Genomic DNA, 16,459 nt, shown 5'->3' on the forward strand with positions numbered 1-16,459 from the left:
GCCTTCCAGGTTTGCACTGGGGGGAGATGTACTGACTCACGGAGGGGAAGAAACAGGGAAAGCTGCTCTTGTGAGCTGCCACTTCCCCTCCGAGAGCAGATTGCTGTAACGTGCAGCAATGCGAGAGTGAGAGCGGGGGATGAAATCACTTGGAGTTCGCTGCCTACAGGCACTGGCTACATTGGTTATGTTATTTTGTGTTATTTGTGGAAAGTGTTCTCTGCAAACTCATTTTGTAGTTGGTATGTGCCAGGGCTCTGGAGGGGATTGGTAGAAAAATAAACATACCTGGAGCTGGTTTGGATACGCGTGCATGGTTTAACCTAAATATTGTAGCTTTTTTGGTAGTTATGTATAAAAACTTCTATTATATACTAACAGTTTACTGCTTTAAGTAATAAAGGAGAACTCATAAAGAGAGCTTGTTAGAGTTTTGCTTTTCTAGCCGTAGTTACCAATAACACCACCATAACTATGTGGATAATACGTTACTGCTAGTATCTTGTGTCGGGAGCATGTAGATTAGCAGCTGCATTATTAGAATTGTTTCTGTTAACTTTGAAAAAAACAAAACAAGGCACTCTTGGATTAGACATTAATCTAATGCTAAGTATTATTATCGGTGTTAATCTGTTTTAAATTCTGGAAAGCTTATCAGTTCAATGGGCCATTAATTATTTCGGAGATGCATTGCTTAGGTGACATTAGGGGTAATATGGTACAAATTATATATTGGCTAGGAAATATTCAGAGAATAGCAAAAAAACCCCACATAATTGCATCTAACTTGCAATCTGTGTTCTCTTTCCATTTGAGTCTCTGGTTTAGCCCCTTATAGCTGTACAGAGGAGTGTGTAAAGAGGGCCCTGTGCTTCTGTTCTTGCTCATTCTGTCTCTGACACCTAGGCCACGAGTGAGAGGTGCAGCTGCACGAGGCAGCAGAGACGGTGTGTGTGGCCTCAACCATTGCCCCCTCCTGCAGCGGGGACCAAGAGGCACTTTGCAGGTGTTGCCTTTTGCTGAGGAGGCAGGTAAGGCTGGAGCTGCCTGCCCACCAGCCCACTGCCTGCTCCCCGGCTCCTCCAGGCTTGCTGTACAGACCCCAGGGCAGCCCGCTGCTCCGGGGACTGCAGAAGGCTGCTGAGAGCCTGGTGCTGCTGCCAGGCCATACCAGATGCCTCCGAGTATCCAGCCTTGCTTGTGCAAACCTGGGCTACCTGTGTGTTGGGCTGCTGGCCACGGTACTGTGCTATTCCTACATGCCAAACTGTCTCACTGTTCACCCTATGTGTATATGGGGTTCCTGCCACTGTGGGGCCTCCAGCTCCTCTCCTGCAAACACAAATAATAAATAGTAATGTTGAAGCAATATATTTGAAACCTGAAAAGTTTGGTAAAGTAGAGGTGAACATTTTTGGGGAGGTATGTGTCTAACTTGAGTCATCCCAGGGCAAAAAATTAGTCTTGGTGCATGGGCTTTTATCTTTGAATACTCAATTTGGAGTGAATGTCGAAACAGTGCTGTATAGCTTCGAGAGCTCCTTCTGTCCATGTTACATTTGCAGTGTGCTACCAGGCTCATTTTTTTTTAACAAGCTCTCTATACTGCTGGGTTGTGCTGTCTCTCCTCTGCCCAAGGCAACCTTTGCAATTCATGTGTGCAGGGAGCACGGCCAAAGTGCACCCGGGGCATGGTCCTGCGGCAGCTGGGGCGGGCTGGCACCATCACAGCACGCAGTTGTGGTTGCTCCTGCTGTACATGCCTCTTCCCTGCCTGACTTGCAGCCAGCGGTGCAAAGCCATCGAGTGTCCCCAACTGTACATTAGTTTCTGCCTGAATTGTGTAATTCCCAGTGTGTGGTCTGCTTGGAAAGTCTGAGAAAATCTAATCTGGAAAGTATTGGGGGTAAGGGTGGTAGGGGAAGGAAGAGGGAAAGAATGTAATTAAGGGGTTGAATATAATGTTTTTCCATTCTCAGACAACAAACATACTTTTCAGGCTCTTAGTTTAGACTGAGACAGATGAAGCAAGATAGAAAAAAGTGAATTCCTTGGGAACGGGCACAATATCGCCTCTGACGGCCCGAGCTCTGAGAATCAAAAGGTTGGTGATCTACATGTGCGTAAATCCCTTAGAAACTGAAAAGGTGTGACAAACAAATGGCAAAAGGTACTCAGAGCTAACTCTGAACCATGAAAATACAAGAAAATAGTGAATTGGGTTGTGCTTCATGACCTTCCTTAAGTTATACGAAGAACAGACAAAAACTGTGATGTCTGCTTGGGTTGTTTACAAGTTTGTATAGACAGGTTATTCAGTTAAAAGCAATTCCATGTCAGTGAGGTCATTTAAATATCACTCCAAAGTGATGGGGTTGCTTCTAATTTGCCTTTGCTTTTAATTTATCTTGGTTAGTGAATATAAACCCAGTATGTTTGCTGTATGATTACTGGAAGATATTGCCCAAATTTGCATGTGTACAAAGTATTTTTGTTTGGAGAAGCTTCATGGCTGCAATCCATCATGTTGTGTCATGTCATGTTGTGTCATGTTGAATTGCATCACTCCTCTAATACATCCGATACTCAAAATGCTTGTTTTCTCAGATTGAATAATTAGTCTTACTTTCCAGATACCTTCCTACCTGTGACATCCCAGCTTAGGCAATAGCATGTCTGAGGTTAGTGGCTGTCTTTCCTTGTTTAAAGTTGCTAGTTTTGGTTTATCTTTGCTGAATTCCTTCCCTCTACACTTTTACAGCTGAGATGAATTTTGCCAGGAACATGGGAATTTCATCTTTTGCAATTGTTACCATTATTGAAATTCGACTGGAGCTTAAGGGCTCTGCTCCATATGGGCAGAAATCTTCCAGTGGAAACTAAACATGTGCAAGTGCAAAGAAAGGACTTATTCCTGTAAACACTAAATTATCCAGAGAAGAAAATAATTTTTAGTGTATTTGGTTACCATATTGTTCAATTTCAAACTCAGACTTGAGTCTAGAAAAGTCCAGGTAAATACATCCTCTCACCATTTTAGTTCTAACTTTGGGTGAATTGGTGCTTTGCATGAATCCCACGGTATGTTAGTGACGCTCGTTAAAAAAAAAAAAAAAAAGTGACACTTTTTTTTTTACAGACTCACTTGTAACATCAGGAAGAGATTTGCACAAAGAATGTGGCTAGAAAATGGCCAGAACTGAACAGCTTGCTAATCTGTTTAGGGTAATTAATCGGCAAATATCTTGCCTTCGCAACTGGCCTTTGTGCTTTATATATAGAACAAAACAAGACAGAAATTCGCCATGTCTATGGGACTAGAGGTGGGGTCTGAACCTTGCCTTTAGGACTGCATTATTTGTACGGAGGGCTCAGAGCTGCCTTCAAGGAGAAGCCAACAATTCTTCAAGCAGAATAAATGCTTCAGGATAGGATGCAGAAGTGTGGCTGGCTGAATAGTGTGGAGGCACTGCTCTGAAGCATAAGGACCCCTTAGGGCTCATTACAAGCTGTTCAACTAAAAGTTGTCTGAACCCTGCAATGAATTATACGTTAGTTACTTGGCTCAGAGGTGATGTTGCAAGACCTAACAGTGTCTTGGGGTGCATTTTCCATATCTGGCAAAAGCATGATATGGTCCAGTCTGACCCATATATCCTTTTTCTACCATCAATGAAGTGACCTGCTTATCTTCCAAAATTATAAGGCTCAGATTTAAATGGGAGAAAAAGCAGCAGGCCAGAGTGCTAGTTCCTATTGGAAACCAAATCCAAAGAGACCTTAAGGACTTTCAAGGGTTTACAAAAAGGAGCCATACTACATTGCAATAGGCAGATGTTTTCCATATGTTGTTCAAGTGAAACTTAAATATATTGAGGCAGGCATGTACAGCTATGTAAAGTTATGTATTTTGGTATGAGCCTGGGCTTCAAACTGAATTATGCACAGACTTCTTAAGAAAATGTGTGAGAGGGTTTTGCATATCTTTGTCTGCAGTTGACTCTCTCTGGCTTCTTTCTATTCCTGGAAACGGCATCCTTAACTATTTATGTTCAAATTTACTGTCATGCATATTTAGTTCTCTTAATAACCAACTATTCTTTCCATATGCTGCTTATTTAATTTGAAAGTCTGAATCTCAACAAAGGAGAAATACAGCTTTTATGTGCTTTCTAGCCTTCTTTTTTGTTTTTTTCTTTTTTCTTTTTTTTTTTTTGGTTTAATTTAAATCACACTTAGTTTGGTCTAGGACTCAACAGAGTACCATCTATATCTGAAAGCTCATTAAGCAGCCTTCTCATGGTATTGTACTTGAGAATGAAAATTATAATTAATAAGATTTTTTTTACACCTATGTTGTTATACCTGTAATGATTCATTCTATTTAGGTTATTTATTTGTTTTCTTGGCCCAGTATATATTTTTCTACAGTGTGTTTTATGTGTCCCTGTTTTTGTACTGATGATTCTTAAAAACTGGTGTCTCCAGGTGTGTGCTGATTTTCTAGGACTCTCTCCAGCTGTAGGGTATTGACTGACAGTAAGTCACTGGCCTCTTATTTGCTCTGTTCTCAGGGAACTCGATGCTGCTTCGTGTCCTGCCTGCTCTGTATGAGAAGCAACCGCAACCGATAAACCTCCATCTGAGGGAGCTGGTGGCACTGACAGCTCAGCTGGATCAAGCCGAACAACAACACCTCCTCAGGCTCTTCCAGATCGTGGCTAGGAAGAAAGAACTGGGGGTAAAACTGTGTTTGGAAGATCTTACTGCTAAATGCTGCACCTCCTTTTGGAGGAGTTTGTTTCAGATGACTTGGCAAGATCTGTCTGCTAGCTGCTCTCCGAACAGTGAGGAGTCCCATGACATGCATGACAGTGCTTTCCTACGCTAATTCCCCACAAATTCTTTAATTTCATTCCAAATTCTCCATCTAATCATAAAGGGAACATAACAATGACTCTGCCAGACCAAAACATTTGTGTTAAACCAGTTTTCTACTTTTTTGGCTCTTCCTCTGTCAGCTGAGTATGGATTCCCATAACTATGTTTCCATTAGAATATATTAACTGTATTAAGTTACGTATCAAGGAAAATCGAAATTGAGTTAGGAATTAATTAGGAGTGAGATGGAGATTAATTAACTAAGGCAAAATATATCATGCTTTGGAAATTGCATGTCATTGACAGCACCTAGCGCATTAGAACAAGGCACAAAACTACCCACTTTGTGAATTTATGAAATTCATAAAATCTTTGGAAAAGAAGAATCAACAGTAGTTAGTATCTTCCCCAGGTAGCCTAGGAAATTTTATCATAATACACAGTCCCTGGTGAAATAGAGCTCCTTTTTGAAGCAAGGGACTTGTTAGCTGGAGGGGGCTGGGTGTGCGCCGCTGGCTATTGCGGGGCTCCACGCTGGAGCCAACAGGTCTCAAGTTGTTTCGTATTATCATTATTACTATTATTACCATTTATTATTACTAACAATTTATTCAGCCACCCACCTGCAGTATTTTGCCAAAGCGATAGGTATCAACTTGCTAGAACCGATAATTCTCAAAAAAACCCAGAAGAATGGGGTTTTGCCCATTTCTGTGTTGAAATGTCTTTTACACAGATGCAACAGTTTCACTGAATCAGAGATGTAATAGTGTACATGTGTGTTTATATGAAAAATAATCATTCAATAGATAGTTGTATACACTGTATCCTGTTTGTAAGATGATTTTAAGGGGTATACCCTCAGCCTCTTGAAAATTGTGTTGTTACAAGAAATGACAACTTGCCTACAGCATTTTTTTTTGTGCAGTGAGGATCTTGCCTCTTATTTTTAACTCTGTTCCAGCTATTAACCTTGCCACGTTATTTAGTTTCCAGTGGAAACCAAAAATTTCTACTAGTACTTTAATTTACTGTATCATTGAGGAAGGCTAAGTCCTATGTTGTTTTAATCAAAAAAGTATAGGACTGGCCAAGAGCAAAGGAAATATTTGGTGAGGATTTTCTTGTCTTTTTTTAACAATTGGTCATTTCCTTACTTATATATGCATAACTGCAATATTTCAAGGCTACAGCTTACCCTTATTCCATATGTTGAGCTGAACTTCGATTGACCTCAGCGATAGCTGTGTGCAAAGGTCAGCAAGGGTAGAAAAGTATTTTACTAAATCAAAGTCTAGTGTTTTATTCTTATCACTCCAACGTACGGGGCCTCTTTTGGTTATATGTATCACAATTAAAAAATATATTCACAATTTGTTTCTGTCTGATTTTTTTAATAGGTGCTGAAGGAGTGTATTCCATTTCTATTTGGACACCTGAGAGACCCTAACCATAGTGACATTATTCTAAACATACTTACAGCAATATCCAGCTATGAACCAACAGCCTTAGCCACTTTTCTTCCGATGCTGAAAGAAATTGGTGAGAGTTTTCCAAGTTTGATTGGGCAAACAGCAAAGATCTTTGGAGCTGTTGGACATATTGATGAGGTAAGTTTAAAAACAAAAGAAGTTGGTTGGTTGATTTTGGGGTTGGGTTGTTTGGGGTGTTTTTTTCTAAATCTTGTCTGAAGTAATATATCTAAGTATTCCTTTCTTCACGAGTAACCAGACTGCCCTACCAGAACATATTCCTGGTCATAAGACCATGATAGGTCTAGACTGTAATACCAGTATGGCTACGAGAGCAAGTACCACAAAAATCAGATGTGGTATTTTAGTGGCTGAGACTGCCCTTCGACCTTCTAACCAAGGAACAGTCATGTAGTAAAGGGTCTCTGCAGAAATAGGGTTTAGGTTAGTGGGAAAGAAAGAAACTTTCTAGAATAAATTAATGAGCATGAAAAAGATGAACATTTAAATTCTCATAACTGTAAAGATAAATACATAAATTATTATTATTATTTACTGTGTATCTGGTCTGTGCATATGTATGTTCTGTTTATACGAATTGTCTTTTTATGGAATGGCTAAAATTCCTATTTGATTAAAGCACAAAATTGTCATTATTCCAGGGGCTTAGCTAAATTAGGTTGCAGTGTACCTATGTGTGAAATGAAAGGCAGAGAAAAAGAAAAACATATTTTGCACACCCTTTGTATGATATCATATTTTAGATGCATATAGCCTTCAGGAATGTTGTAATCATGCAGTGAAATATGAACTTCCTCGTATAGTGTAATCCAGATATTTTGGCTTTGTAGCTGTAGTTAATTGGATACTTCAGACAAATGTCTTTATAATGAAAACGCTCAGTGGTGACGCTGGGCTCAAGCCTCATCACAGGAACATCTTGGTTTGGGATCTGACCCAATGGGAACATTATGCCTAAAAAGAATTTACAGTGACAAACTCCTAAAAAATTATGGGAGTTTCATGGTGGCATAATGAATTTGCACTGAAGTTTTTGCTTTAGTTATAACTGTGCGATCTGGATGCGGGAGGGATGTTCACCTAATCCAGGTGCCATGAACAGACTCAAACACACTGTGTGTACAGAAACAGGCAGGCAGGTCTCAGGTCCCAGAGCCCTCTGCCCTCCCCAAAATACCAGCTCCAATGAGCAGCCCAAAGATCCCTGCATCCCCAGTGGCAAGGGATCCTGCTCATGAAGATCCGATGTTAGCCCTGTCCCGCTGGGACTGGGAAATGCCTTAGACCCCAATGAGACCCATCTTACCCTGCTGCTATCCCCCGCTCCTAAAAACACAGCCTGGAGGAGATTACCACCATGAGCTCGTGAACAACCTGATTGCTCAAGACCTTGGGTGTCCTGAGGACACAAAACTGGTTAGACTTATTTATGACACATCATGACTTTCAATGAGATTTTATTTTCATTCCCAGGTATGAGCTTATGTGTCTTTCACCACTATTAATACACGTTTTCCTTCCACCTCAAATCACAGTTCTGTAAATGCAAAAATAATGTTCTGTTGAATTCAAAGAGTTTCTGGTAAATAATTCAAATTTTTATGGCTGTCACAAAACTCGATTATATAGCAGAAAATGAATGGTATGTAATAAATCTAACCATTTGCTGAAGTGTGGCACTGACGTCTGCCATACAGTAACCTGGATAATTTATTTCAGCAAAGAGCTGAATCCCGCAGTTTCCACGTCCTTTCAGTGATCCTTGAGACAAAACTTGCATTAAGTCAACTGGAGTTTGTCTGCATAAAGGCTAGAGATTTCACTGTAGGGTTTGCCTTTCTGCATCAGACCTTTTGGTTGTCCTTCCTTTGACTCCACTGGAGGCCAGTTTGGAGGGAGGAGGGGAGAAAAGTTACATCGTTTTGCTGTGTGGGGGAATATCCTCCATATATTCATCTTCTGCCTTTAAGATGACAGTTCCTCTATTTACTTGTTTAGATACAGATAACGGTGTGCTCTCATCGATGATAGCGGTCATTGGAGAATCTCCAGAGAGGCTTTTGTCTCCAGAAAAAATAGTTTCTTTTGGCCCCTAACCAAAGTTAGTCCCTTAAGTCTTGGGAGTGGGTGTTGTTGGGGGGTTACGCTCTGTGCCCTGTACCACAGCTTGCTGGTAGCTGTCGGTGCGTTTGGGCAACAGCTCTGCTTGATGATGAAGGATCGGTGGTGCAACTTGAAGCATATCGCCTACCCCGGTGTAGGCGCATCAGGCAAACCCATTGTAGGGCATCGGGGTGCGTTATGCCCTGTTACGTGTTGCTGAAGGTAAAACAAGACGCATGAGAAATGCAGGGAAGTTTAAGGGGAAATTTTTCTTTGCACAACCTTTTTAATAATTCAGAATTGTCTCGGTAATACTCTTAGATGAAACAGTTGCACTAATTTAAATGGATATTGTGGAGCAGGGGAGCCTGGTGGAAGGCAGGGAGGAGGTTTGGGGGGCAGCCCCTCTGCACTCCCGTTCGCTGGCATGGATGGATGTCGTGCAAGTCTTATTTCACTTGTTGCAATAAGGCCAATCCTTTCTCCTTTGGCACTTAGTTTTGAGTGTGTATTGGCTGGACTACGGGTGTCTGATTGCTGTGGGTACAGCACAGGAAGACACTACACTTGCTGTTTCTGCCGATCTTGAACTTTATATTCATTTAAAATGCAATTTATCTTGTAAGAATCAAAACCAGATTTGGTTTGGCTTTGTAAATCTTATTTCTGTTGCAGGGGGTCAGGGGGAGAAGCCAAAATCGCATTGAAGACCATGAGCCAAATGAAGTTTGTTGTTCTCCTCTTGTTTACTTACATCACCCCAGCAAAATTTACCTTTATAAAAACTGCAGCTGACCACATTTAGTTCTGCATTTAGTACTTAAGATTCAACGTCTATAAGCTTTACAGCTTATAACTAGCTAATCTTCAAATGAGCACAGCTGGGATCAGAATTTGAGGATTTAGTTCGGATTCTGTATTTTAGCATGTTGAACCAGCTCTTCCCATGTGAGTGTCACTGAGGCCCCTTTTCTGCTGTGTTCTGCTACTTAAAAGGGATTGAATTTATTTTGCCTTTTTGTGTTGTTATTGTTTTATACCAATACCAAGAATACGCAAGGAACCAACTGGATATGTTGTATTTCATATATTGTTGGAAATCATAGACTACAGTGAAGTTTACAAAGAAACGATTTGCAGAACATTTTCTCCTTATATTTTTTTAATCTGTTGGTTTGTGCAGATACACGTAGCTACCAAGTGTTACACATGCAGCCTGGGCAAGCTTGCACTGAATAATCTCCAATCTCTCTTGTAAGTGTCGAGTAACTGGCATTAAGTCCCGTGTCATATGTCTTATTTTTCTAAGAAGCTGCAAGCTGCTGACTTAGCAGCAGACTGCATTCCAGCCTGCTTTGCCGCCACGACCGCTGTGTGTTTGGAGGGATGGCATGCTTTTCATTTGTTTGTAGTGGGCTCTGTTTTAGTGGCACCTGGGAGACCTGTCACTAGATACTCAAAAACATTGATAAAAGCAACATGCAAAGGGTGGCAGAGGTGAACTTTCCAATGTGAGATGGCTCCTCTCCTCTCGTTTTCTAAAAAATATCTGAATTATGGAAGATCTGCCCTGATTGAAATGTGTTAAGTAGTTACCAGTGCTCCAGTGACTTGATTTTGTTTCTGCAGTCACCTTTGAGCCCTATCAGTCCGTGAGGCTCCTGACATCAGTGCCAGGCTTGCACAATGCTGTCACTTGAACACAGGTTACACACATTGAAACCTCACCACTGGATCTTCTCTGGAGGTTGTCCCCACTCTGTTCTGTCTCCCCTGTGCTGGGCAGAGGAGCCAGTGTGGCAGAAAGAGGCTCTTAATGCTGTGGCTCAAGCCAGGGAGAACATCTTGGTGTGAAAACAAAGGCAAGCTCTCCAGGTGAGGAGAGGTCCAAGCACAATATACAGGAGCTTTGGAGCATCCTGAGGAGCAAGTAGGTCTCGGGTGCCGTCTGCATTGCCATGGCTGCCCCAGCCCTGCCCGTGAGCAGCCTGACAGCTGCCTCTGCCAGCACTGCTGCTCTCTGCTGGAAGACCTGGTGTCTCCTGCCTTTCCTCAGTGGGGAGCAGTACCTCTGTGTCACTGGTGCTCTTGAAGGGTTTGGATGTGCTTCTGGCTGTGCCACACTGCCAGTTCAGTTATTCCCTCTGGTATAAATGGTGCAGAAAGAGCCTTAAAATGTGCTTGGGTGATGTCTGGGCATTGCATGCTGGAGCCAAGGCTAGTCACCATTTTGGGTGCAAAACTTATGCTAGGGTTGCTGGGGCGGGCTTAAAGTTTCCCATTTTCTCCTTGTCAAATACTTTTGTTTCATGGGGTTTTTGCCTCTTCTGTGATGTGGGATGTGGTCTGCTCCCTGCATCACCTGGGCGTTTTCACATAGCAAGTTCCCTCTTCCTTCACAGACGTTACAACTGATGGTCTTTCTCTCACCTTCTATTTGTGAGTTTTGTCTCTTTTCCCTAAGGATTTTTTTTATTTTATTTCAGGGACCTTGAGTGCTTTGTGGTTCACAGTTTTATGGGGGTATGAGGAGCTACTTTGGTGGGACATTCGTTGGCCCACAATTGCCTAGGGTTGCATCAGACAGGATGTGGTGACTGAAGCGTCCTTGTGGCTCATGTGTGTTTAGTAACACAGTGGATCTCTCATAGTCCTTTTCCCTTGTGAAGGTTTTGTTTGCTTTACGCCGGCAGTTCCTTGTGCAGATTTTGCCCCCACTCTTCATGAGCCAAGAGACGGGTCATGTCTCTGGATGTTCCCATGCAGATCAGGCTTCTTGAAAGGAAGAAAAAATGCCATGGATTTCTCTGTTGCAGTGAGTATGGGGCATCACTCACTGCAATGCAGACAATCAGCCTGCAATAAAATAAGCGGAAACACATCTGGCATCATAAAAGCTGGACAGGTCTTAAAGGCTCAGTATATAACAATGAGTGCACCCACAAGAAAGAATTAAAATAATACTCTGATCTAAGCGTAACTGCTAAGTTACAAGCATTACTGAAACAAGTTAATTTATTTAGATCAGGTCCAAGTAGAAACGTGCAAGCAGCAAAATGGTCCCTGCAGACACGTGCACTGCTGATGGTCTTGTCTCGCAGCCCGCTGTGGCAATGCCTTCCTGAAAACCTCTGTTGTCACTTCTCCCCCTCTTCCTTTTCCTGTAATGGAGCCGTGTTACAGATATGCTGCTGGCTTTTACTTATAGCCGTGAATCAGCATCAGCATCCCCTTCCTGGCTAAGCGAAACAAGTGGGAAATGAAACAACAATAGTAGTGTTGGAATTTTATTCATTGACATTTTATTTCACTGGGCGGTTTACTTGGGGAAAAGAGGTGGCAAGGATTGAGGCTTGGCTCTTCATGGTATAGATTGCAGATATGAGCAGAAAATCTGTTCTGCTGGCTTCTAGAAGCAACCTTTTGTGCTTTCACTGAACTGCACTCTCCACCTTGGCAGTTTAGACAGACCCCTGGAGAGATGAGCGGTTTGGCTGAAAAGAGATCCCTTTATTTTAAAGGTTGCCCTCTTGTTTATACACACCACTTCTGTTGATGTCAGTGACAGTCTCATGTGTGAAGTTGAAATCAGAACTTGTCCCTTAACCATAAATTTGTGCAAAGCAAAACACCATCTTGGGGCATAGGTCAATTGAACATTTTAATAATTTTTTTTTTCCAATAACTGTATGTTTTGAACCAGCTGAAATCAGAGTTACTTCTGAAAGCCTCGTGATCTCTTTTTGTAGTGTCCTGAGACTGATTTTAAGCTAAAGCAAAATACTTTGCCACACCTCATTGCTTGTATTTTAGATCTTCACCTACTGGCAGATGTAATGCCATAAAGTGCAAGGGATGCTTATGAAAAAATACATGAATACATAAAATAAGAATTGTTAAAATAACAATGGATTATGTATATCCAAACAGACTTTCTGAAAATTTTTGGATAAAAATTGCGGCAGGGATAATGACTGCTTTCATGTTGAGCTATTTTGCTGTAATTTTGTTTTGTATAACAGTTACATATTACTTTACTCAGTAGAGTTTATTGTTCTTTTACCTCACTCCAGGCGAGTAGCAGCATTTCAGCATGGCTGGAGACACTCCAGCTGGATCAAAGTGACATGAAAATAGTCAAACTTCTCTTCCAGTTACGTCTGCTGCACAGTTTGTTTAGGAAACAAAAATGTGTTTTAAATGTTAATTGAGCCTGTGTTTATCTCTTGGAGGGAGGATTGTCTTCCAAATAAACTAGTGAACATGCACCAAAAAGTCAACCTCTTTCAAGCCATTGAGAAAAAAAGCTCATTCCGTCACACCATCCCCACCCATCCAAGGATGTAGCTGTAGTTTTTCCCCATATGGCTGAAGGGAAGCAATTTGTCTGATACGCTTTTCTCATTTATCTTTGTCATGGCACGGTGTAGCAGATCCTCTTTTGTTTGAAATAAGTTGACTTTTTCTTCAAAAAATGTCTTGCTTGTGATGCTTGGGCTATGTTCTGCCAAAGTCCCCCTTGTATTTTTATGGCCCAGCTGTACTTGGAATCAAACTTTCAGCAATTTTTTCTGTCCTGTTACATGGTCCCAGAAGAGAAGAGGTAATAATGGTATTGCCCCACAGTTTGAGGAAGTGTATGGCACAAGACTTCCCCTCCTTTTCTGCTAACCCTTGGGAAGAAAAGAATTTTTTATTTTCCTAAAGTGCCTTTGCTTGTGGTTCAGCACAGGTTCTAAAAGCAAATATCTCCCAATTTCTGTAACAATCTGCTGAGTACCAAGTGGGTTTCACTGAGTGGAGCCATACCCAGTTACCCCAGTGGAGGATCTGATACGAGCTCCTGAGTTAATTGCTTCTTTCTCTGCTGCTTTTCCCACTTAGATATTTTTAGGATTGTGGAACCTAATACACTTAGGACAATTACAACAAAACAGAACCCTAATGTGTTTCTTCACCTTTGGGGTTTCTGTTTTAGTATGTGAATTTGTACACGTACATACAGAAATAGTTGGAACTGGAATTGTGTGCCCTTGCCAAGCAGAAATGATAAAGTATCTTTGCTAGAAAATATTTGCATGCTTAATATTATGATCTGAAACAGCCCCTTTAATCCTAATTTGTGGGGGATGTGATCTCGCTGATAAATTGGTGAGATCACATCCCCCTGAAAAATTGGCAAGCAAAACTTTGGCTACAGAGGGCATATCAGACTTCAGTGCATTGGCAGTGATTGATACAGCTGCCAGACAGCGCCTTATCACGTGTGATGAGATCTTAAAATGAAATCTCATTTTAAACGTCTCTTTGTTGCAGTGTTAGTCACGGGTCTAATCTGAGCGTTGCTCCTAAATGAATTGCTATGAAAGGAGAGAACCCCTATGATTTACAAGGTACTTTAACCTCTCGCCATTAGTGAGAAGAGATGCTGATAGTCCCCCCACTCCTGCCCACTGCGCCTTGCTCCTCTGCCAACGCTGTGCCGGAGGAGTCCCGCTCAGTTTGGGTAGCACCAGTGATGACAAGCTCTTAGGTGACACTGCTAAATATAGCAAATCAGCAACACCCAACAGGTTCAGAAAGGAAGTCGTGATTGGGAAATGTTTTATGGGCTGAAAAAATAGATCTTCACTTCTGGCAAAGTATTTGTAACAGCTAATGGCATATGCAGAATTCACTGCAATTGACTGGTGACTCTTGATTATTTGCAGTTATGGAGTGGAGAGTAAGATGGACAAAGCAAATATCTGGACATTAGCCCATTAATACAATGAGGCTGTAACAAAGACACAAAACCGCAGTTGGTCATGACTCATGCAGTGCCACAAACCAGTGCAGGCCTGAGCTGCGGGGTCTGTTGAGCTGAGGCCTGCCGGCGGGTTATAACATGTTTGTGTCCGTGCTAATGCCTCCGTGAGCTCAACGTGTAACAGGTCAGGTACGGACATAAGGAAAAAGACCCTGAGGAAGAAGACCTTGTGAACTGGAGCAGCATGCGTGAGTGCTTGGCCCCTTACAAGAGAGTTTGCCTGCCACTAACAGCACAGAATAAAGCAAAAAAAGGGCACAGAAACTGGGTATAGGGAGGTGAAGTAGCTTGGCCAGGCTCATAAGGCTCATCAAAGATGAAAGGGGAGCTAGGTCTGCTACTGGTGCCCTGATCACTGAGCCAGGCTGATCTACCACCCTAGAGCAATGCAGGGCCCTTCAAAGAGGCTTTAGGGACTCTGTCTCTAGGTTTGAGGAGGAGACAAGGTGTACTGAAGTTAGGCTGGGTTAGGTAATACCATGAAGAATAAATGTAACGTCAATAGTACACAAAAAATAAACTCTGCGTTTGATGCAGTTGCCTTTTTGTTAGTTATTGTGGGGTAGCCACTGTTCCCCAATGACAATATTGTCAATCAGCAGCATGCACACAAACCTCCCTTGCACAAGCAAACAATGAATTAATTTGTTTAAAGTAGTTTTTATCTCCTCGTGTTGTCTAGGAACGAGCCAGAATATGCCTGATGTACTTGGTGAACCAGCTGGCCAACATGGAGCACTCATTTCACCATATTCTTTTGCTGGAAATTAAGAGTCTCACTGACACCTTCTCGAGCATCTTGGGCACCCAGAGCAGAGATATCTACCGCATGAGCAACAGTTTCACTGCCATAGCCAAGCTCCTTGTTCGACAGCTAGAGAACGACAACACATTTGGAGCCAGGTAAAGCTAGTTTTTGTATGACAAAGCCACAGCCATCTCCATGGCTGTGTAAGGCAGTATAAGTTTATATTAAATATATTCAAGTTGCGATGAATGAACAATCAGCTGAAAGTAAGGTGTACCACAGTTCCTATAAGTTGCTACATTGCCATTTTCAAATTGATCTTGATATCCCTCTTGTATCATTCCAGTATATGCTCACTCAGCCATTGGATTGTGCAGTTTATAGGGTCAGGTAAGCATACAAAATAGCTTACAGACACCTGATGGGCACCATATCCCTACTTGTAGAAGTAACTTGAGGTATGCATTTCAAATGCAAGCGTAAGGATAATTGACACTAAAGCAGAAATCTGTAATTAAAGGGTGGCAGTAAGAGCTGTAGGTGCACTGCAGACACCAGCTTCGTGCTACCAGGCAGAATGACCTCTGAACATCGTACAACAGAAATTGTGTCATTTGGCACTGAAGAATAAAGAAGCTGTTCAAGTTTTAGCACTTAAAGAACAGGAAGAAAGCCATGTCTCAGATAAGTAGACTAAGGCAATCTAAAAAGCTTCAGTTAAAAATAAATCAGTGAAGTCAGGCTACACAATTATCATTGAGTTTATTCTAGAAGATAACTACTGAAGCTGATGAAAACAATGACTGGCACAGCTCCCTGATAAAGGTTTGCTAAAAAAGTCTGAAAAAAATTTCTCAGGCTTGTATAAAAAGATGTTCTGCTCACTCGGCTTCTTTTAAATGTGTATCCTAAGGTTAAAGCATTGGGAGTGTTGCTGCATTCATCATAGTAAGAATGTAAGTGTTATTTAAATATATGGTGGTAGTCGCTCTTAATTAGGGAGAGACTTATAATTAGCTTTGTGTATACTGAAATAGGTCAAGAGGGCACAAAGGAATAGTAATTCTGTGATAAAATTTAACACAGATGTCAGAAAACTCATAACCATGAAGGATAGCCTTGGAGACAGTCTTGTGGAATTAGAGCCAAAACATTGAGGTCATTCGACAAACAATTAATTGGTATCCTGGAGAGAGTTAAAGATGAAAAAGGAGAGGAACTCTGATATAGTCCCTCATTTTACGACAAGGATGTAAGAAACATCCGAACTGCACCTGGTGGCAGAAACCTCTGCTGAAATCGAGCCCTCGGCACTCATTTTATGAAAAGTTTCATTGAAGATAGTGAAAGAGCCCAAGTGGAGATAGCAAAGCGAGCATGAAATGACATGCACGTTTTCCAAACTGGTCAAGTTTACCTGTGAAG

At 41.7% G+C, this 16,459-nt stretch overlaps 1 protein-coding gene across 3 annotated transcripts in view; it reads left to right on the top strand.

Moving 5' to 3' along the window:
* Window positions 1–16,459, top strand: part of VEPH1 (ventricular zone expressed PH domain containing 1) — a 94,455-nt gene that overhangs the window by 25,854 nt on the left and 52,142 nt on the right. For all 3 annotated transcript variants that reach the window (XM_076341471.1, XM_076341472.1, XM_076341474.1), the window contains exons 6-8: window positions 4,575–4,741; window positions 6,282–6,491; window positions 14,969–15,189. In XM_076341471.1, the coding sequence (XP_076197586.1) occupies window positions 4,575–4,741; window positions 6,282–6,491; window positions 14,969–15,189 (598 nt within the window). The remainder of the gene's footprint in view (window positions 1–4,574; window positions 4,742–6,281; window positions 6,492–14,968; window positions 15,190–16,459) is intronic.

This window comes from Aptenodytes patagonicus, chromosome 6 (genome assembly GCF_965638725.1).
Source record: "Aptenodytes patagonicus chromosome 6, bAptPat1.pri.cur, whole genome shotgun sequence".
Lineage (NCBI taxonomy): Eukaryota > Metazoa > Chordata > Aves > Sphenisciformes > Spheniscidae > Aptenodytes > Aptenodytes patagonicus.